This window comes from Anser cygnoides, chromosome 5, assembly GCF_040182565.1.
Source record: "Anser cygnoides isolate HZ-2024a breed goose chromosome 5, Taihu_goose_T2T_genome, whole genome shotgun sequence".
NCBI classification, from domain to species: Eukaryota; Metazoa; Chordata; class Aves; order Anseriformes; family Anatidae; genus Anser; species Anser cygnoides.
In genome coordinates, this window is record NC_089877.1 from 32,499,867 (window position 1) to 32,521,628 (window position 21,762).

The window sequence follows — 21,762 nt, forward strand, 5'->3', positions numbered from 1 at the left end:
CTAGCTGGTACAATAACTGTGCATTGACGGCACAGTGAGGAAACTTGTGCCACAAGTCTCCTGGATTTTTTTCTTTCAGATCCAATACACAGCTAAAAATAAGCAAGAAGAAAATGAGAAGAAGGGTGTGGCTCATAAATTAAACTGTAATTATACTGAGTTATTAAAAATGTGTTTTTCTTTCTGTTTCCTAGTTCAGGCCCTCTTGAAACCATCATTACTAATGGAGTACTAGTGGTGAGTGTCATCTTTCGTCATCTTTCTTGTCCTGTTGCCACACTTGTTTCACTTGACTCACAGTCATCAGGCCAACGTACCCTTTGACATAACAAAGCTGGTGCTGAAAGGTGGTGATTTCCCTCATCGTCATCTGCCTCATGGTACATATCCTTACCTTCTCCCTTCTGCAAGCCCTCTTCCTCCACACCACCACTGCCAGCCTTGCCCTGTGTCTGATTTCTCAGAGATTGCTATTCCAGCCAGCATTTGCAATCAAGGTTGTGGTTTAGAAAAATGTTTTATTTGGGACACAGTGCACTGCCTATGTAGCATTTGTATCATCATCAGTATGAGCTTGGACTGGGAAGCAGAATCTCAAACTGGAAAATTCCCTGTCGGTGAAGTATTTTGTTGCTCATATTTCTTACAGTCTCGCAAAGTCTGCTGCCTGGAAGTTCAGGTGACCGAGAAGAAGAAGAAAAAGGCGAGGAAATCAAGTGAGGTTACTTTTCCATCAGCTGTTTTTAAATCATGACATGCTAATGTTATGAAGGCAAATGGCTTATTGTAAGACTGAAAAAAAAATCAAATCAAAAGATGAGAACAGCCTTGTGTTAGGTGTTGTAAGGATTTGTGTTACTGGTTTTGATAACAAAACTGCTGTGTCTGCTTCTGTGTCACTTCCCTAGAGAAAGAATTCTCCTTCAAGGTGCAAGGCTCATACGAGGGCACCCAAGGCATTAGGCTGGGATCTGATCTAGTCTTCGGTTCCCCCTATCCTGCCAAATTCCACTATGCCAAATACAAGCAGCCAGTGCTGGATGTTACGCTACCAGGGAAGAAACCACCTCCCTCCTACGTATGTTATTACTGGACTTCATAAAGCATAGCAGTGGCATGTAGAATAACATGCACCATAAATAGTAACATTCATTTGCTTCTGTGTAAAGAGAGTAACGTTGCTTTATATTATAAACTTGGATATATTTATATCTTTTCAGCACTCTCGTTTGTGTGGTACAAAATCAGCCTTTCCAAACATGGAACTTCATTCCCTTCCAAGTGGAAAAAGCATGATCTTAGCAGAGGTGAGTGCCTGCTTGTTTGAGGGTTGAGGAGCCTGAGCCTGGAAGTCTGCACCCCCAGTGAACAGTCCCTTGGAGCTCCACCTGCAGGGGTCTATTCCAGCTCTTCCCTGTCCTTGCCAGTGCATCTCCCTACCATTGGGAAGACTGGTCTCACTGCAGGACAGCCTGGTGACTCTGCATGGGACTGGGAGTCCCACCCTCTTAGCACTGGTTTGGGTAATGGGAATCAGGCAAGCAAGGTCTGCAGAGCAGAGGCCTCAGTTTCTACCTGAGGAAACTGGGAGCTCCTGACCCATTTGATCATTTTGAAATGCTCTGGTGATTACCAGGGTATTTTCAGGGATGAAAGCATGCGAAAAACAATGCCACAATTGAGTACTGGTGGGTCTTTGGGTAATAATGCCAGGCTGTGTCTTGTTCTCTTTGAATGGATGTGGGAATACAGAGGATGTTGTTACTCCATCCTGACCTTACTTCATGCTAAATTTGGATAATCTGCTTTTCCTCCTCTCACACGTGTGGGGTACCTGAACTAACAGAGGTAGCAACGGTCTCTTGCTCATGCTGACCGTGCTTTGCAAAGCAGTTTTAGATCCATACTTACAGAAAATCCATTTAGAATCAAAGGAACACAGCTTTTGTAGGGCATAAGCTGCAGAAAAGGAGGAATAAATGCTGCTGTGTAAAACTAGTGTGGCTGTAACCTGACTGTTTGCCTCTTGATAGCCCAGGAGAAGTAATGTTGGCAGGGGGCTGTAAGGTGTAAATTATCATTACTTTCCTCTGTAAACAGCAGTTGGCCTCAGATCTTACATTCACTACAAAATATTGGGAACTACTGAACAAAATCCCTGACACATTGCAGTCAATTCATATACCCTGCTGAATTATTCAGGGAACCTGGTTTGTATCTGCATCGCTAAGACAGCACAAGATAAAACTCTTTTTGAGGCAGCAGGGAGGAGTGCTGAAGCAGGTTATTACACTTACATTGTTTGCATTCTTGCTTTCCAGGATAAAGGATTTGATTTACATGCGAAGACGGAAGACTGGTAAGAGACTTCAGACAGCAGGTTTCTCTGAATTTATCTGTAGGAATGTCTTCCCTTCTTCTTCTTTTTTTTTTTTTTTTTTAAATAACTGCCTGGAAATTTAGCAGTTCCTCTTTCAATTATTATTTCATGTGGCACTGAGTACCTATTTGAGTGTAGGAAAGAATCTTCCTGTAAATGCAGTACTTTGTGAATTTAGTAGATTTTTTGTATTAGAGATTATGAGATTGTCTGCCAGTAATAAAATTCAATATGCTTTTTTCCTGTCTGTGCTCCAGCCCAGACCACCTTGACGTGCGCTTAGGGTTTGACCTCTGCGTGCAGGAGAAAGAGTTTCTATGCAAAAGGCAGAAGTGTGTTGCTGCTGCTCTGAAGAAGGTCCTGCATCTGGAACAGGATTTGCTGGACCATGAGGTCTGTATGGTGAACATTCAAAACATCTAATGAATGCCTTGCAGTGGGAACACCTAGTTTGATATTGAATATTCTTTATATTAGTAGCTTGGGTGGCTCAGAGGCACCAAGGGTCAAAGCTTTTTTTCTCTGCATCAGACCTAACCTGGATAAGTTGCAAAATCTGCACTCCCCTCTCTTGATTGCTTCTCACTGCCATGGCAATGAAGGGTCCCAATAATGCACCTTACTTTGGTTTACTCTGATTTTCTCCTTTGCTATGTCACTGTTCCAGTCCAGGTGTATTGCTTTTTCTTCCAGTGCTGTTTTCCTTGACAATGAGCTACAATTTCTAGCTTAAAATTTACCATCAACCTATGCTTGAAATTTCCCGTCAACCTCTCTTTGACCTGTGAGATTTCTTTTTAATTCCCGATTTACAACTGATGCTTTCTCTCTTTTGCGACTTTTGTTTTGAATTAATGCATTTTCTTTTGTTTTGTACCAAGCAAGTGTTAAATGCATTAGAGACAAGTGTCAATTATCCGAGTAAAAAATGTAATTATTTTTATTCCTGTCATCCTTTATAAAATAAATCGTATTTTATGTTTCAGTAGAAATCAGTTAGAAGGCTATTTGTGACTGGGTGCTTGTGATGGCATCAGGCTATCCATAACAGGAGGTCTCTGCTGAGGGCAGGGCACGCAGCTCCCACTCCGGCTGCAGCCCACTGCCTGACACCAGCCCTTTCTGTTCATGTGTTGCTCAGACCCCAGTGGTTGCCATCATGACTACAGGAGGAGGGATGAGATCTTTGACCGCACTGTACGGCAGTCTGCGGGGGCTCAAGAAACTCCACGTCCTGGACTGTGCCACATACCTAACTGGCTTGTCTGGTACAACTTGGTAGGTGGGACTGGGCAGTTCATCATGGCCTTCTTCCTCTAGACACTGATGCACTGAGGTAGGCCAGGGCTGACAGCGGTGGTCCACTTATGATACCTGCTCAGTTACCCTGTTTTTAGTTCTTCCAATGACAGATTAAAATCTTTTCATGGGGGAAAGTCACATAATTTACAACAGCCTGAAAATTAGTGTTTGTCTAAAAACAACTCATGGAAAATTGCTCAAGTCATTTTGACAGAGATACTGATTGTGACTTTTAAAAGAGAGAGCAATAATTTCTTGGGGAGCACACAACTACAGAGTGGAAGCCTTTGCTTAAAATAGAACTTAAAAAGATCTTAAAATAGAAGCATGAAATTTAGCTATTAGCTGCTTAATCAAACCTTGTTTGTTTGTTTGTTTGTTTGTTCTTCTCCAATGTATATTTCCTCTTCCTAGGACCATGTCAAACTTGTACAGAGATGCTGACTGGTCACAAAAGGATCTCGATAAGCAAATAAGCGAGGCTCGAAAACATATGACAAAATGCAAAATAAGTTCCCTTTCCTTGGAGTATTTGAAGTATTACAAAAAGCAGCTGTGCCAACGGAAAAGAGAGGGCCGCAAAACATCTTTTATAGATCTCTGGGGGCTTGTCCTGGAATCTTTGTTGCATGATGGGGTACAGTATGTCATAAAGCAGAGTTTACATTGGCTTACATTTTTCTGAAAATTAATTTCTAGAGATGATGTTTTCTTATTTGTTCTGAGAAAAGTCATTTGTTACAAAATGGTGCGTATGCAAGCACCCAGATATTTTCAAAACATTTGGTGGCACTCTTTTAGCTATCCATCCATGGTGGAAAACAGCATTCTTGCTTTGATATTTTGAATATCTTTTTCTGAGAGAACTGCAAAATTAACATTTTGAAAAAAAAAAACTTAAGATTTGTTGGCATATTCTTGTAAATATTTTGTTTAGAAATAGCAAAATTACAGACAGTATCTTAATGCCCATGTAAGGTATTAACAAATGGACCTGCAAACTTTTGAAGTATGTGTGAGAAGTCTTATGTAAACTTGTAGCATAACACATTAAGTTGCTTTATGCCTTGAGTATTGCTTTCTGCTCTCGAGCATTTCCTTCCACTTTCATCCTAATGGTCATCAAATAATCTGGCACTCCAGGACCTGCAGATATTTCGGTAACAGTGCTCACTCAGGAATTCTGGAAAATACAGAACATCTCAGAATTTAACTCCAGCACATGTAATATATTAGAGTCAGGGCTTTTATTGCCCTACAAGTTTAGATCCAGAGAAAACAGTCTTCTGCTAATTTTTGTCTCAATATAACCGTATCTCTGGAATCACAGAAGGACAACCATAAACTGTCTGATCAGCAACGGGCCATTGATCGTGGTCAGAACCCTTTGCCTATCTATACTGCAGTCAATGTCAAGAGCAACTATAGCACTCTGGATTTCAAAGGTAATTACGAGATTTCTGAGAGCCATTTGTCTTTATATTTAAACTGGTCAATCTAGGACAGTCTCTTTAAGTAGACTAAAAAAACCCTTCTCTGTTAAAGACCAGAACCTCATCTGGTATATATTGGCATAACGTCCTTGTGGTTGGGTAGTTTGACCTTCCACACAACAGACTCAAAAATATTCCAAAGACTTTTCATATGCACTGGTTTTCATTGTCATCATGCTTATAACTCCTTGCTATTTGTCTGAAATATTAGAATGAACTGTAGAAATGATTTTCATTTTTACATCCTTTCATTCCCATGTTGACAACTTTTTTATCCACAGTTAAGGGGCTGTAATAAAACATTGTTTTCTTCTTTGCATTCCTTTTCACAGAATGGGTAGAGTTCACCCCTTATGAGGTAGGATTGCAAAAATATGGAGTTTTTGTTCAGTCTGAGGATTTTGGCAGTGAGTTCTTCATGGGTCGGTTAATGAGGAAGCTCCCTGAATCCCGGATCTGCTTCTTAGAAGGTAAGCTATTGTCTTGAAAACATCTGATTTATTTATTTATTTATTTTAAGTTGTGAGCTATGTAAACTAAGCAGTAAAATAAAGAACAGGTGCATGACAGGAATGTAGTTTCACTGGAGATAATATATATCTCATTATGAATTAATGCTTAGTATAGTGGATTCAGTTTATTGTAAAATAGAAAATTTTGAATGACAGACTTTTTTAAAGCTAGTTTTCAGTAACAATATAGTACTGCTTCCAGTCCAATAATAAAATCCAGGTCCCCGGGAATCCACTGCAAAAGGGTGACCTCCAGAGCAGCTCCAAGCATGTTGCCTCTTGCCTGTTTCACAGGTAGTCAGTAATTTGTGTGCTTCCTATTGTCAGCCTACATGAGTCTTCATGCAGGTTCTTCACTGCATCATGATGTGTTTGAGCATGCTAGGTCACACTCGCTCCAGAGAGCCTTCCTTGGCCACACATTCAGTGGCTCAAATGCAGTCTTCTCTGGCCACTTGACTTTGAGTGAGGGAGAAACTGTACTATTTTAGCCTAATGCATACATCTTTCTTAAGTCACATGAATTCATAAAAATGTCACCATCTATTAAAATAAAATATGTCCATAAGACAAAACGTGGGTACCAAAATAAGGCTTAAAAAACAACGGACAAGTTAAAATGATGCAGCATTTATTTAAAACAAGCTAAAGAAAAGCATAAACCTTGTGAATTTTATCTCACGATAACAGTTCTGAGATCTATGATATGAGAATGCTGGAGTTAGAAAACTCTTTTCTTTTACAGGCATATGGAGTAGTTTATTTTCACTGAATGTGTTATACATCTGGAATTTGTCCCATTCATCAGAGGATTTCTGGCACAGGTGGACCCAGGACAAAATGGACAATATAGGTTAGTTATCATACTTCTTCCCTACTGTGTATTTATTGTTAGATTTAATGTTAGATAAACTGTCATACCCATCTGCTATGTGAAATGTACACTGTATATTTGGCATTTTTTGACATGTTTCTTCAAAGGTCACTTTGCCTTTCCAAAGGAATCATTTTCAAAGTCTCATATGGTGAAGCATAAAGAAAAAATCTCCAGTCCTGTGTATGTACTCATTGAGGGCTAAACACTGATTTGGCAGAAGAGTAAAATGTTTGGAATTAATGAGATTGATCTGTAGATTATTAATAAAGCAAAAGGATGTTGACTACCTTAAGCAGGAGCTACTGTAATGCAAACAAGTACAACAGTTTTTTGTTTTACAAGTTTTTCTTGTCTTTTCTTGTACAAAGTCTTTTCTTGTACAAAGTTTTGGAAACAGGCTTTTCCAAAGCCTGCCTTCAGTCCTTTCCATGAGGATATCTGGTACAGATTTTTATTGCTGCTTGATGCTGGGTCTTGTTTTCTATCCAAATCTGGACTGTGTAAGGAAATGATATTTGCTGGCAGGAGTAGCATTTCATTTTCTTTTTCTACTTTGTCATTTGTGCTCATCAAGTCTTTTCATCCCAGGCTTTTTAAATAAAGAAAACACTGTTTTTTATTCCTTATTTTTGATATTCTGGGGGGTTACCTTGCTCTAGGCAGGTAAAATTTAACCGTCTCTCACTGTGCAGAGGAAGAACCTCTTCTACCACTGAAGCCCCATGAGCTGAAGACTCGCCTGTTCACCCCCGCTGGCCCCCTCAGCAGCATTATCCGCGACGCTCTCACTGACCGCTTCTCTGTTGCCCAGGAGCACAACTTTCTGAAGGGCTTTCAGATGCATAACGACTACCTGGAGAACAAGCATTTCCGCAGATGGAAAGGTGGAGACAGCTGAGAAAAGCAGGGGAGGACCTCTGTGCCTGGGAAGAGAATTAGCAAACAAAAAAAAATGAAAAGACAGATTAGATATTAAACCCATTCTTCATGGCTAGAGACCATGTTTGGGCAGAATCGCTATTAAGTCAGTCATTTGTGGCACACTGGGATGTAGCTTGGTGCAGTTGAGCTCCACCCCAAGAATTTGCCATCAGCACACATCTCGTGAGGTTGGGACACCAGGATCTGATGGTGGTCCTTGCTTCCTCTGGTTGAAGACATGACACACTTGGTGGTAGGCAAAAGAAACACCTCCATTTGATGTTGCTAATGCAGGTCCAAAGCTGTGGCTGGAGGTGGGAAAGCAGAAGAGAAGGGATATGACAAATCCCCCTTCCCAGAAGGCAGTCACCAGTTAGGACTCTGCAGTTGTGGTCTAAGAGCAGAAAACAGGTTAACCAGTTTTGACCTACTGCACTTACAATAATATATATATTTCTTTTTAGATACGGTGTTAGACACATTTCCCAACCAGCTGACACAATCAGAAGAATACTTGTCTCTAGTAGATACAGGATTTTTCATCAATACAAGCGTCATGCCGCTTCTAAAACCAGAGAGAAAGGTGGATGTCATCCTGCATTTAAATTACAGTGCAGGATCACAGATACTGGTGAGATAAATTGAAGCAGTCTCTATTTTTTCTTCAACTACTGCATATCTAGAATCTTTTAACACTTAGATGCTTTCTATATTGCTTCTACTGGAAGTCTTAACTGCTAGTACTTTTAGCTTAATTCTGCAGTGTAATACTCCATTTATAGTTTGTACATATTCTCGTTTGTTTTTCTTGTACAAAATGACTGTTTTGTGCTAAGAACTCGGGGAAAACAAATACCTTCTCTCTGCTTTTACAATGCTTTGCCATGGGGGTTTTAGAGCTCTCTCACAGCCAGCTTGGAAAATGTCCGCTTTGGTACCGGATGCCAAAGAAATTATGAGCCTATCTTCTTCTTTAAGTCTTGGTATTGCTCTGTTCATTGATCCAGGCTCTGGACCAGACCTGCAAGTACTGTTCAGAACAGGGCATCCTATTTCCCAAGGTGGACTTGAGTGAAGAAGACAGGAAAAACTTGAAGGAATGTTACCTCTTTGAAGGCACTGAGTCTCCAGGAGCACCAATACTGTTATTTTTCCCACTAATTAACGATACCTTCCAAAAATACAAAGCACCAGGTAAGGAATCAAGCATGTTAAAAAAATAGGTTGATGTTACGGTCAGTCTATTAAAGGAGTTTAATACTCCAACTCCTAAACTTCACAGTTGGTTCGTTTCAATAAATCAAACCTCTCTGTTGCTTAAGGTTACTTTTTTTTTTTTTTTTTTTTTTTAACCCAAGACAGATTTACTGCCTTGGCTGCACTGTTTCAATCCCCAAGCTGGTTAGTTTGCAGTTAGCATTGATATATCTACATGTGCAGAGGCACAGCTCAGAACTGCAGTGTAGACCCATGTAAGAGCAATAATTACCATTTTTCTGCCATCATCATATGAAGCAGATGATATCCACTTGAGCCAGGGATTGAGCTGTCAGTTTGAAAAAGAGTTATTAGTTTAAACAAACAAACAAACATTCACACAAGAACAATTTCTATTATGAACTCACTCTGTGATGAGATATCTCCTTTCCCTGCTCTGTGAGCTTGCTTTCTTATGACCAGTGTAATTCCCATCTCTCAGCAGTGATTTGTCACCTCTTTGTCTTAGGTCAGAAGCGCTCTGAGTCAGAGATGGAGGATGGCAAAGTTGATCTCTATGGCCGCTGTTCCCCTTATTCAACATATTCAGTCACATATACTGAGAAGGCATATGACCGTCTGGTTCAGCTGGGTGAATACAACATCCTGAATAATGAGGACCTCATTATGCAGGCCTTGCACACAGCAGTGGAAAGGAAAAGACAGAAGAGGAAATAATGGCAGAAAAGAGATGATGCTTTTGTACTCCTTTGTGACCCCCTGAAAGACTGAGACTCCCTTACAATCAACCAGCAGGCTTCAAGGGATTCCTGCTCAAATGAAGAGGAGACTGAACAGACACTTTATTTCCCAAAGAATTTCACTGCAACAACTCATTGCAATTGAGCTATGTGGAGAACAGTTTGTTACATGGTGCACAATATGGAGAATCAGGAGGAAGCATTTGCAGAGATGATCATGAGCATGGTGCTAGTAGCCTTGAGAAAAAATCCGAAATGCTTAAGTCTAACATGTTCAGGGCAGACCACATTAAAGGCATATTTTATTAACACAACTTGTGCTTTGTGTTTGTGAGGTGGTGGTGAGGCCAGAAACAGCCTGTGGGCCAGGTCTGTGGCACATGGTAGACAAGTGTCTAAAGAGAGGCACATGTCATACAGCATCCTGAGGGCACACATCACCCCTGAGGGTGGCTTTGGACAGAGGCAGAGGAGGCATGGGCTATGAGTACCAGATCAATGAAGAAAGCAAAACAATGTTTGCTGAAGGGTTCTACTGCTTGACCACCAAGCTTCTCTGTGCACTTTCTGCCTGCTTCTTGGCTACGCCCCCCTCCTTCCTGCTCCTGGTGTGAGGGGTGGTAGCATAGCAAGTAGAAGTACAAGTTGAACAGAATAACACTCTGCTGGCTTTAATCCCCATGAAAATGAAAGCAAGTATGTGCAGGCCCCTGAATTTTTCAGCTCTGTCTGCCCTCACTGTTGGCTGGGTCTGTCATGAGCTCAGCAAAGGAGAGAAATAGCCTAATGAGGTGTAAAAATATGCAAACCTAGATCACAGACTCATAGCAATCTGAGACTGCAAGTGTATTTCTGTCCTAACATGCAAATTAACCTACTTTGAATAAGTTATTTGTAGGTAAACCATGCTTTAGGATGAATTAATAACATAAAACACAACAGTACTTCACAGACTGAATGAGTTATGTCTCTCCTGGAGCATCTAACCTCTCAGTTTCTAGAAGACATTTTCTAAAAGAAATTTCCTAGGTCTGTATAGATCTCTTTCATCAAAAGAAGTAATATTGAGAGCCATAATAAAAATAGGACCAATGGGTGACGTTTACAGCATGTAAAAAAATCTCAAAATATTTTTGATTTTTTTTTTGCCTGGTGACATATGAATGTATCTTTTTTTTTGTTATTGTTGTTTATTCTGTAGTATTTTGAGAAGATTAGTTTGGAAGGTAAAAACACAGCTTCTTTACACAGAGCTTTTGATTCTGCCAGACCACCTATTATGAATTATCAGTGACTTTTCAACCAGGCCAATTTTGAATACATAAATATACTAGTGAAAATGTCAATTATGTGTTTAATTGCTTCCCATTCATAACTTAACCATTCATAATCCATCTTTTCTCTTTTGCCACTTATGGCTAATTTTTACTGCACTTAATGCAAAAGTTTGTTGAGTTTCTAAAATTGTAACAGTACAGCAGCTACAATTTGCAGCCTACTAAAAGCATATGGAAAGGTTTTGGTTGTGGGGAGTGCTGCAGATGTGGCCTGGGTGGCTTCCAGCCACATTTCAAGACTCATGTGCAGGATGTTATCTTTACTTTCCAAACAAGTAGATAAAGGCACATGCAGCATGCTTGGCTGAGTTATGTCACTCTGAAGCTTTAAACAGAATCATCAGAACCTGAAAGAGGGAGCAGGACTCATTGTTTCTGTAATGACATGCCAGCCAAGGACAAAAGGGCTCTGTGCAACTCCCTGCTTTAAAACACAGGGGAGAAGGAGTGTCAGAGAGTGGGAGGGAGCCATCAAGTGCTGCCTTGCTCTTCTAAGGGACTTCTCTGGATACAGTCAAGCTTTTATTTCTGTACTTCTGAAAAGCTGGAGCAGCAACAGTGTGGTTTGTCTAGGTAAATGCTCAAAAGACATTTTTGTGGGTTATGAATGGGTTTAAGCTCTCAGCTCTTCTTTGGTTCACCTCTATCCCTCTGGAATGAAACTGACAGTTAGTCGTCTTCTAGTCAGGCTGGGTGGATTTTCTCACAACCAGTTCACTTTATTTACAAAGTCAGCTTGAGCCTCTCGAGAGATTGTTCATGCCACCACAAACAGGACAGATGCCATTTCCTTTCAGCAAACTACCTGTGATTCCAGACTTGTCTGCTCACACATCAGTGGGGAGCTGGGCATCTCCGACATAGTTTTGTGCTTTCTCTTTTTTTTTTACAATGCCCCCTCAAATTGATAGCCTCTTTTAAATGACTATGGTCATTTATAAAATGCCTTTTTTAAGACTGAGATGTTCCAAAGTGTTGTGTGTACAGTGGCCACTCATCAAAACCCCCAATTCCTGATGCCAACAACTTGCCTTTCCCAAGGCACTTTCAGTGGGTGTTTTATTCCCCTTAAGCCCTCAGAAATTTCTCTCTGTATGGCACAAGAGGTGCATTGAGACAGTAATTCACGTAGAAGACTTTAAGCTTTTTACACAAGGCTCAGTTGAGCCTACCTCAAGAGTCAACAAGGCTGGGGGAGGCTTTTTACACCTTTCACATGTGAGACCAAAACTGGAGGCTCAGCAGGGAGCTGCAGTAGATAAGACTGGAAGGCCTTAGGAGAGGTGAGGAAAGACTGAAGCACTAGAGGTTCAAGCTAAGCCTAGAGGGATAGTCACGTTGTTTGGATCCTCTTGTCTTTGCAATCCTTGTCTGTAAGTCCATAATATTAAGTCTTTAGCAAAACTTTGAGTTTTCTAGGGCATGGTTTTGCCAGTGTTGTTTGCTGAATGGGCCTACCAGCTTGTACTGATTTAAACAATTCATTTTATAACACTTTACAAAGCTCTTGAATTGTTTAGCTCCACTTAGCTTCTGCTAGGCTGTGGAAGAATGAAGTGAAACAATGAATACAGTTTTGTATTTGTACAAGAATATTCATCTTATTTCTTCCAGTAGATTTATAGACAGAGCCGTAAGTACCATCGGATCATCTTGCCTGACTTGTCAGACGTCAGAGCTTGTACCTGCCGTGCAGTTACTTCAGTGTTAATCCTGATCACCTGTGGCCAACCAAAGCCTCTATTGAAGGAAAATAACCTCTCTTCTTTTAAAGATATCAGGAATGGTGATGTCACCACATGTCATGGAATTATGTTTTAATGGGTGATCGTCTTCTGAAAACAGTAAACACTGTGGGTTTGGCCTCATTTAGTTTAGCCAGAGCGTAGGCATTAGTTCTTGTTAAAGCTTTTTCTAGTAGCTTAAAAGCCATTGCATAACCACTTTTTTTCACTGGGATTGAGTTTATAAAACATGCCCAGGTTACATCACAATCTTTTTTTTCAAACAACTAGATTCAGCCTTTTAAGTTCTCCCTATAAAAAGTCTTTATTTGTTATATCCAACCGTAGGTCTATTTTTGTACTCCCTCCAACTCTTCACTGACCCTTTATCCAGTGCAGATTCCAGTACCTTTCCCACAAATGCTATATAATGAGATGAACAGCACCTTGTTATTCTTATATTCTTACACATAAATGACTTCCTGGGTTATACATACAGAATCCAGCTGTCCTCATTTGCCACTAGAGACTTCTGCTGAGTTGTTTATCTTCTATAAACTGGTGAGTTACTGTTTTCCAAACTACAGTCTTCCCTTTCGTAAGGGGGAGTAAATTGTAGCATACATTTGTCATTCCTGTACTCATAACTTCACACTTCAGTGCATCAGAATTAACTGTGGTTATCAGGCCAGTTTATCAAGAAGGTCTGATTCTTCTGTTTGATTGCTCTGTCTTCGGTATTACTCAGCACTCCATTAATCTTTGTTCTACTGCAAATTTGCCCAGTCAGGATGTCATGCTTATTTCCAAATCACTCGTGAATACGTTGAAGACAGTTTGAGACTGTTAAACTCTTAAAAATTCTTAAGGCCCAACAAACAGACAAACTTTTTTCAGTGATGTTTCTCACTGAGGACTAATTATGAAATCAGCTAACAAACTCTTAACCTTGGTAATACATACTTCTTTCAATCTTTGCATAACAAAGTCTTTGTGCAATAAACTATAGAGTTACAGCATAGAACTACATCAGTTTCTTCTTATTAAAAAAAAAAAGAAACAAAAAAAACCACTGTTTTACATTGAATGGCTTCCAGAAGGTAGCTCAGGGCTTAGCAAAGCTGCTAATGATAATCCCTGAAAGGTTTATTATTTTTCATGCAATCACATTGCATCACCAATTTACTAGCTCATGCACCTTACTGGTGGAACACCCTGTAGTTGTTTCACCTTCCTTTACAGTCTTATTGCACTCTGGTCACTGAAGGAGAGATCCAGTACCCTAGTTTGCAAAATCAGTGCATTCATAGGAACTTTTAACTTTGGTTTTGGCAATATGCTGGCATCACATGCAGTACATACCTAGGATAAGGAAATTAAAGAAGAATTTCTGTGCATTATTCAAATAAAAGTTAGACTTTCACAAAGCTTAATAGAAATCACAGAATGGCCAAGGTTGGCAGGGACCTCTGAAGATCATCTAGTCCAACTCCAAAACAGATTTACAAAAATAAAAAGAAATGCACAATTAGGCCTACCTTTATTAAGATCAGCTCTCAACAGCTTCTCTTTCCTTTTATTTCATAGCTCTGAACTTTTTAAGCTGTTTACCAAACCGCATGGCTTGATATTCAGTTCTTATACAAGCCAGATAGGTCCCTTATTTCTGCCTTAATGGAAAGGGTTTGAGACATCATTTTTACTGCAAATCTCCCCAGGTGTCCTTATACATACATACACACACATGTATGGAATCTGACTGGGTGGAACAATCTCCTGTCCAGACAGTAAACAGTACTACTTAATGACTGTCCTAAGGCTAACTCATACATCATCAACCCTTTTTTGGGGAAAACACTCCCTTGTGCGGTGCAGTGCAGTCTTCAGTGTATAATTGCTTTATATGCTGAAACTTGTATTTCATATAAAGCATACATCAACATGTTACACAAAACATACGAAGACTAAATGAGAAGAATATATGTAACTTGAAACTAGCTCTTGATTGAAAATAAGCATCACTATTCACTATTTCAGGGATGATGATGTATTCAGCATGTAAAACTGCCAGCCTGTATTTTGAGGAATACCAAGAGAACCCAGAGTGGTAATACATGATAACTGATTTTCATTTAATCAGATATCATGCCCACTATTCCACTGGCACCAGGGTAACCAACCTAATAGCACCCTATAACCACCTCTTGCTACTTTTGAAAACTTGCACAACATTCAGTTTCTTCCAGTGTTCTGCTGCTCTCCAGTATCCCAAGACTTAAAATAGAGGAACTGTGGACGGTCAGGAATCTTCCTAGACTACAATTTTAGAAATAATTGGTATGAACGATCTCTGTTTAGTCTTAATGTATGTCACTTAGTGGCTATGTGTCACAAAGCAGTTCATCATATTTGTTGATGGAACTTGTTAAGTTTCTTTTTTCCCAACATAGAACAAGAGTGTTTTATTAGCATTCCTGCTTTAGCTGCAGTTAGTAATCATTTTGGTATCTATATGAAATAATGAGTCTGGACCTCTGATGAGATTTTGCTTTTTCTGTGCATAGACTTCTTTTATATTTACAAATATGTTTATTATTGTTAACCATACAAATCATGTTTTTTCTATACTTAATGACTTATGATCTACTTTGAATTTCCCACGTGTTGTGCATTGCTCTTTGACACCCAGCTGCTGCTTTCTTACCACTTCTGAAAGAGGCTGGGCTTTCAGCCAAAATTGTGAAATTAGGATAGCTCGTATCATGCTGCTGAGATTTCCTCAACTGCAGCAGGAGCAGATAGTTGTGCCCCTAAGACATCCAATTCTGCTAGCCCACCCTGACTCTTCCCACTGGTTTGCAGCACGCAGCTGGAATGCTGAGCCTCCAAAGCAACAGGGATTCCTCTTTGTCAATCACACAAGGTTTGTATCAACAGCATGTCTGACCTTGTTATCGTTCTGTGTTTTTGGATATATAAGTAATAATTTGTTTTCCTTTCAACTCATATCTCTCCAACATGTTCTGAGTAGATTTCAGTAATTACACCATATAGGGTCAAAATATCAAAAACATGTGAGAATTGCATGTAATAGCTGTTTAGACAGACTTCCACATGCTTTACTAACATGTGGCTCCCCTACATTTATTACAGTGGAGATTCAGCAATGCCTGACCCTACGAATTTGTCTTTCTTTAATTTGTATTTTCTTGATTTGACCTAAGAGTTATGGTTGTCTTTGATGTCCTTATGCTATAGCACGATATCATTTTGCAATGGTGATTTATCTCAGCATGTAATAGGATGTACTTATATAGTTGCCTATCTCAATCTCCTGGAGACTGTTTCTTTCCTTACGCATTTCTGAAACACTTCCTTAGGATGTTTTGCAATTGTTTCTTTAAAGTCTTTCCATGTGGAGCTGTTAACATAGTTTAATCTTTTTGATCAGCCCTTTTGTGAGTAAGTTGCCACACTAGATTCCTGCACAGGTTTGTATTTTGTTCAGCGGGAGCACGTGGAATGATAGCTGGACTCTTTTGCTTGCCTGCCCTGAATTCTCCCACACTTGGCTCCCCAGCCAACCATGGAGTCTTCTAGGACTCCCTGAGAAAAGGCTTTGTTTTGTTATCAGTTGTGTGGTGTCAGGCATATAGCATCACTGAGAGCACATCCCATGCACAGCTGGCACAAGTCGCGGATGATAGCTCAATCTCAGATGAAAATGTAGATGGAATGACTGTGTGACTCCCACCAGAGTGTGGACGTGTTAAACACTGCTTATATGACCTACCAGATGCCGTGGAAAAGCTGGTACTCCATGCTCTTGGTGACAACACACTGTATATAGGACAAGAAAGAGAGCTATACACGCATCTTCAGATTGCATAATGGGTCACAAGGCTTGGAAATGGGAAAATTTTTCTGCCTTTGTCACAAGAAAGTGGACAGGGAATTTCAGTGGGATGAAGTGAGTGCCTCACTGGGAGTTTCAGGTGAGATGAAGTTAGTGCATCACCAAACACTTTGCATCTGCTTCCTCTTCAGTCTGTGGGTGAGATAGAAAGTGTTCCCAGAGCTTGACACCCTTGCCTTGGCTGGGTATGCCTTCCCCAGGGAACTCCCTTTGCCATAGCTTGTGCTTTCTCCCAGGGGCTGACAGCTGGAGGAGGAGGAGGGGGATGAATCTTTTAGGGCAGAATCTCTTGGTTGTTTCTGTCCGTCTCAGTTCTTTAGGATGGAATTTATTCCCTTGCAGTACTGCATCAGATGTGGGCCTTGATCTCACAGTGCACTGGCACTGTCCTAGCCTCTTCTGTAACACAAAAATGACAAAAAAGTTAGGAATTTGATCATACAAAAACTTGAGCCATTGCCATGTGGAGAAAAGCAGTCTCCTGCTGTGTGGTGAAACACTCTGCCTATGTTAGTCTGGGCTGAAACCACAAAGTAGTCAGAAAGCTGCCATGCTGGCCTTTACACTGAGGAAGTAAAGGGGATTCCGTTTAGCAATGGGGAAATCTTTGAGAAACTGCCAAAACCAGGGGCAATCCATTCACCTGCACTGGGGTCCCCTGATCCAGCCTGGGATTCTCGAACCAGAGTCCTCATGGGAAACCACCTTTCTCTCTCTGTAGTCAGAAAATGGACTGGGGAACAACAGTTTTATGCATGGACTAGGTTCTTGTAATGTACTTTGTCTCCTGGAGCTAACTGAAGTAGTCACTGAAAATTTGATGTTGACAATAGCATATAATGTCTGATATGTTAGCCAAGAAGAGGAGGACTCAAAGGCCTCAGGTGAGGTGCTGGGTCAGTATTGGGATACCAAGACACAATTAACTTACCACAGCTGAAAATGGTTAGAAACCTTTTAATTCAGGATAAATTGTGTTAGCTGTTACAACTCCTTTTGCTGCTTGGTGGGAGACTTTGGTGATACTGGTGAGAACTAGGCTCCTACTTAGAGCATGCCTTATGAGAAGGAAGATTAACAACTTTATATTTTAGTTCAGTAGCGAAGGGTGTCGCACAAGTCAGTTATAGCAGAAAATAGATAATGTTTTCCACAAGGAAAGGGGAAAAAATTTCTTTTTGAAGACTAAAGGATGTTACAAATCTGCTTTAATGCCAGTATTTCTCCAGGATGTTAATACTTTTCAAACTCTTCCTGAAATATTTGTGAATCTGAGTTTTCTCTGAGTCTAGTAAAGTCAGTATACATAATACAACAAATATCTATAGCCAATATTCATCCTGAGAATGAACATATAGAGCTCTCTTAAAAGCTGGATAATGCTGGTAGGTTGAAACATCCCTTTTTCTGGTGATCTAACTTTATTGTCCAAATTTTCTCAAGCTATTTCACTCTCTTTTTTAATGTAGTCATATTTGAATCATGTGTGTGTATATATATATGTACACATATGTACTTATGGTGACCAATTTATCTTATTAAGTAACAAGTATATGGTCACCAACAGCAGTGATGTTGATCAGGCAGAATTTCACATTCACGTACATATTTGAGCCTGATTCTTGTTCTTATCTGGCATTGCTTTCATAGAGCTTTGTATGATCTCTTGATTTCTGATATGAACTTAAATTTTTGCTTTTATTTAGATTGCATTATTAATTTTGATATGCTTGAAGCTTCATATCACTGAGTCACAGGAGCTGCACTTTCCTGTATCCCTGGGGAGTAGAAGATGGCTGTTCCTAGTAAAGATAAGTATCAGGAGTAAAACAGAAGGGTTTTTTGGGAAGCTGAATCCTCCTTTTCTACTGCGTTCAGAAAGGTTGCCCAGGAAATTTGAGGGAAAGATATGCTGAAGCAAGAGGGGCTGGTGACGTTGCTATGGTATGACGTGAAAGAGCAAATAGGGATGAGACAAAAAAGAGGAGCTGGAAAGGATGGAAAAGATGCTGAAGCATGTTACTGGGAGAATGACTGAGAAAGGGCAAAAGAAAACACGATCTAGCTGATTTTTTTATTTTTTCTTAGCTATGAGTTTAATCATCTTTGAATAATTAACTCTGATTCAATTCATGTGTTCGAGCAGTAATATTATAATTGGCCTAGCTCAGTCATTGGTAGTAGTTTTGAACTGTGCTGATGGTAGTCTAAGATGTCATCAGACTCCTTAGGAAAAAGGAAAAAAACAGGAAAGAGCCTCAAATGACAACTACCTTGAGGCAAATCAATATTGGCTGCTCTGCATCTTGCCAGGAGCTCACAAGCTGACTGACAGGCCCTGGAACTGCTGTGAGTGGGGGCACCGAAGGGTGGCCTGGCTCCCTGAGCTGCACTAAATCTAATATCTGACCCCTGGGGCTATGCCCCAGAAGTGGTGAGTGCATTACCTTTGGGTTCTAGGTTGTAACACTCCTCTCCTTTCTGTCTTTCTAATTCCCTGTTTGCCCCAAATGTGTCTCAGATGCTCATGGAGCAGCTGTTAAGCTTCCTCAGATTGCAGCCTGGGATACCACAGAAAAACAAACTTCATGATTCCCCCTCCCCCCAATATCCCCTGGCCATTACCTACTGCTGCACAGCCTGGTCTCTGCTAACATTAAAGCTGCTCCTGAAATGAGGTGGGGAGGGGATCTTGGAGCTACCACAAATCTCGAGCTGCCCTTAAAATTATCTTTAAATGATTAAATAATAATAATACTATTAAAATGTAACAATTTTAAAAATCCAGAAGTCCTTAAGATGATGAAAATTTAAAAATAATCACAGGGCCTAAGGCCATCCCAGACTGAAATATGGAGGGAAGTTGGTACTCGAGACAAAAAAAAAAATAGTGGTACATGCAGTATGGCATTTAGCATTCTCCACTACCCTGGTTGTCATAGAACTTATTGTTATTCCAATGAACCTGTAAGAGGATTTTTCGTTTACAAGCTGATAGTTTTTGCCTCAGGGTGTTTTGCAGCTTCACCTTGCGACACTGAATCACGCGTTAACACGGTCGGAGTTCCTCCATGTCAGGTTCTCTAAGCATCAATAGCTTTGGAAATGAGTGATTGAAGAGAATATGTTGATTGCTCAGGGTGGAATTCATCTCACGTATCTTAGCTATTCAGAAGCTAGGTGACCTGGATGCTTTTCCAGTCAAAGGAGAGAGAAGAACATAATGTAGATGGGCTTAGTCACTACCTGGAGATGCAGCACTTGCTTTTTTTATTCCATTCAGTGCATAGGGAGCACAGACAACAGGCTTAGACCAGAAGTTTAACTTCTAGATAACTAGATTTAGGTAAGGTAGAGCCTATCCTCAGTGTGTGCTTTGTGGAAAGGTTATGCTTGTTTCTAAAGGAGTCATACTTCATAGCAAAAGGGAGTTTGAACTTTGAACAAATTTAGGAAATTCAGTATCAGCACCAGCTTTGAGTCAAAGGTGCATTTGGCTGCATCTGACTTGAGCTTAAAGAAGAGGCATTTCATATATGGAAGGCCTGAGTCACGAAAGAAAAGTTAGTTGTTAGGCAACAACAATCCTTAGTCATGCTCCTAGGGGATTTTGGAGGTTTTTATCCCCTTTGTTTCCTTTTCCCTTAAAACCAAAGGTGCAATCTGACACAAATGAAAACCAGCTTTCAAGCAAAAGCCTCACCCATTAGCTTACACACATTGCAGAAACAAGACCTGGAGGTAATAATCTTTGTGGGGTACAATTACAGAAACTGTCGCTAATGTTCCAGTGGCTCCATCCTGATATGGTGGCTGTTCTGTGTACTTCCATCAGGAATACAGATAGACTGTAGAACAAATTGAAAAACTGTATACTTTTGTGCGTATATTTTCCCTTCTCTTAAATTTCTCTGATCATTTTTACAGGGGGAAAAACAAGGCAGGAAATTTTGGCATTTTTTTCCTATCTAGAGAGGTGATGGGTGTAAGTGCTCACATGAAGCAAAGCATGAGCCAAGGAGTAGGAGAGGCTTCTAATCGCTGCTTTGAAAAGCTTCTACTCAAGGGCTTGGAAGTGCACTTGTTTATTTTATTTCGTTTATTGTTGTAGTTTATCTAATTTCAATTTCAATTAAGCAGTTCCTGTTCCATCAAAAAGTTTCAATATGATAAAGGTGAGAAAATAAGTTCATAGAAAAAAAAATTCCATTGTACCATGTAATCAAAAAAAAAGTAGTCATTTAATAATATCACATCAGAAAATGCAGGCATAAAATTAAACCTAAGAAATCGAATTTTGCAACTATGTAATACTGCAGGTAAGATGATCAAACTGTCTTACTTGTTCTCCTTGCAACACCAGCTTTTCATCTGAATTCCTTTGTGCATATAGGAAGTGCCTGCAACCAGACTGCTGGAAGTGACTAGGTTTGTGTCTAGTTTCTGTCAGCCCAGGTTCTTGTACAACACTTATTACTACAGCCAGAGTGGCTGTGATTTCATACTTATGCAGGTGTCTAATAGGAAGCATCATGCTTTGTCATCCTATTAATCTCAAGTTGTTTCATAAGCTCTAATTTTAATCTTTTGAGTGGATTTTCAATATAAATGTATGTGTACCTAATGATGCTTGCATAATGGATTAGAAAATTTAATCACCGAGCTTCCTCAATGTGTGCTGAATACATGCAGATCCTAACTACGGAAAAGGTTCATAAAAATGAGGAGGTTCAGTCCATTAAACTCCAATAACTTGCTAGTAAGGCCCAGCTGGCTGGTGATTTGGATATGGTTGCTCAGAAATCTGAATTTCCTTTGCATAAGGAAAAAACAGCTGAAAAAAACTGGACTGAACAAAAGAAAAATGAAGCATCCAGCTTTCCTAAGACATGAAATTTGATTTTCTGAAATATTTCAAGTTTTTTTTAAGGTGAAATATTTAAGTCTCATTTAAAGTTTCTGAGATGCATTTTATATTAAGTATAAAATGCAGAAATAAGTAAGGCATTTCAAATGGAAGTGTGATACATTGTTTTAGGGATCACAGAAATGTTGCTTATCAAATTTCTCCCTTTTATTTCTTTTGAAGTGGAAAGCTATTAAAACATAAAAGTATACAAATCATGATGCAACTGTACTTTTTAGTGGAAAAATATTACTTCAGGAAAATTCCTTATGTATGAAAATATTAAGAATTTTCTCTGATTATTCCCATCTTCCTCTACTCCCTCACTGTGCGTCCTCAGGAAGGACTGTGTCCTTCCACACTGCCCCTAGGTGTATGTCTTAATAAATTGTTCTTGTTTTTTTTGTTTGTTTGTTTTTTGTCGTCCAGAGCTGTA

At 39.8% G+C, this 21,762-nt stretch overlaps 1 protein-coding gene across 1 annotated transcript in view; it reads left to right on the forward strand.

Moving 5' to 3' along the window:
* Positions 1 to 9,757, forward strand: part of LOC106043002 (uncharacterized) — a 56,174-nt gene extending 46,417 nt beyond the window's left edge. Inside the window, exons 29-43 of the mRNA XM_048065172.2 lie at positions 195 to 237; positions 650 to 716; positions 909 to 1,078; positions 1,221 to 1,307; positions 2,322 to 2,359; positions 2,638 to 2,773; positions 3,522 to 3,658; positions 4,097 to 4,319; positions 5,013 to 5,127; positions 5,508 to 5,645; positions 6,433 to 6,540; positions 7,257 to 7,448; positions 7,950 to 8,116; positions 8,493 to 8,679; positions 9,212 to 9,757. Coding sequence (XP_047921129.2) covers positions 195 to 237; positions 650 to 716; positions 909 to 1,078; positions 1,221 to 1,307; positions 2,322 to 2,359; positions 2,638 to 2,773; positions 3,522 to 3,658; positions 4,097 to 4,319; positions 5,013 to 5,127; positions 5,508 to 5,645; positions 6,433 to 6,540; positions 7,257 to 7,448; positions 7,950 to 8,116; positions 8,493 to 8,679; positions 9,212 to 9,420 — 2,017 coding nt within the window. The 3' untranslated portion in view covers positions 9,421 to 9,757. The remainder of the gene's footprint in view (positions 1 to 194; positions 238 to 649; positions 717 to 908; positions 1,079 to 1,220; positions 1,308 to 2,321; positions 2,360 to 2,637; positions 2,774 to 3,521; positions 3,659 to 4,096; positions 4,320 to 5,012; positions 5,128 to 5,507; positions 5,646 to 6,432; positions 6,541 to 7,256; positions 7,449 to 7,949; positions 8,117 to 8,492; positions 8,680 to 9,211) is intronic.
* The last annotated feature ends 12,005 nt before the right edge of the window (positions 9,758 to 21,762 follow it).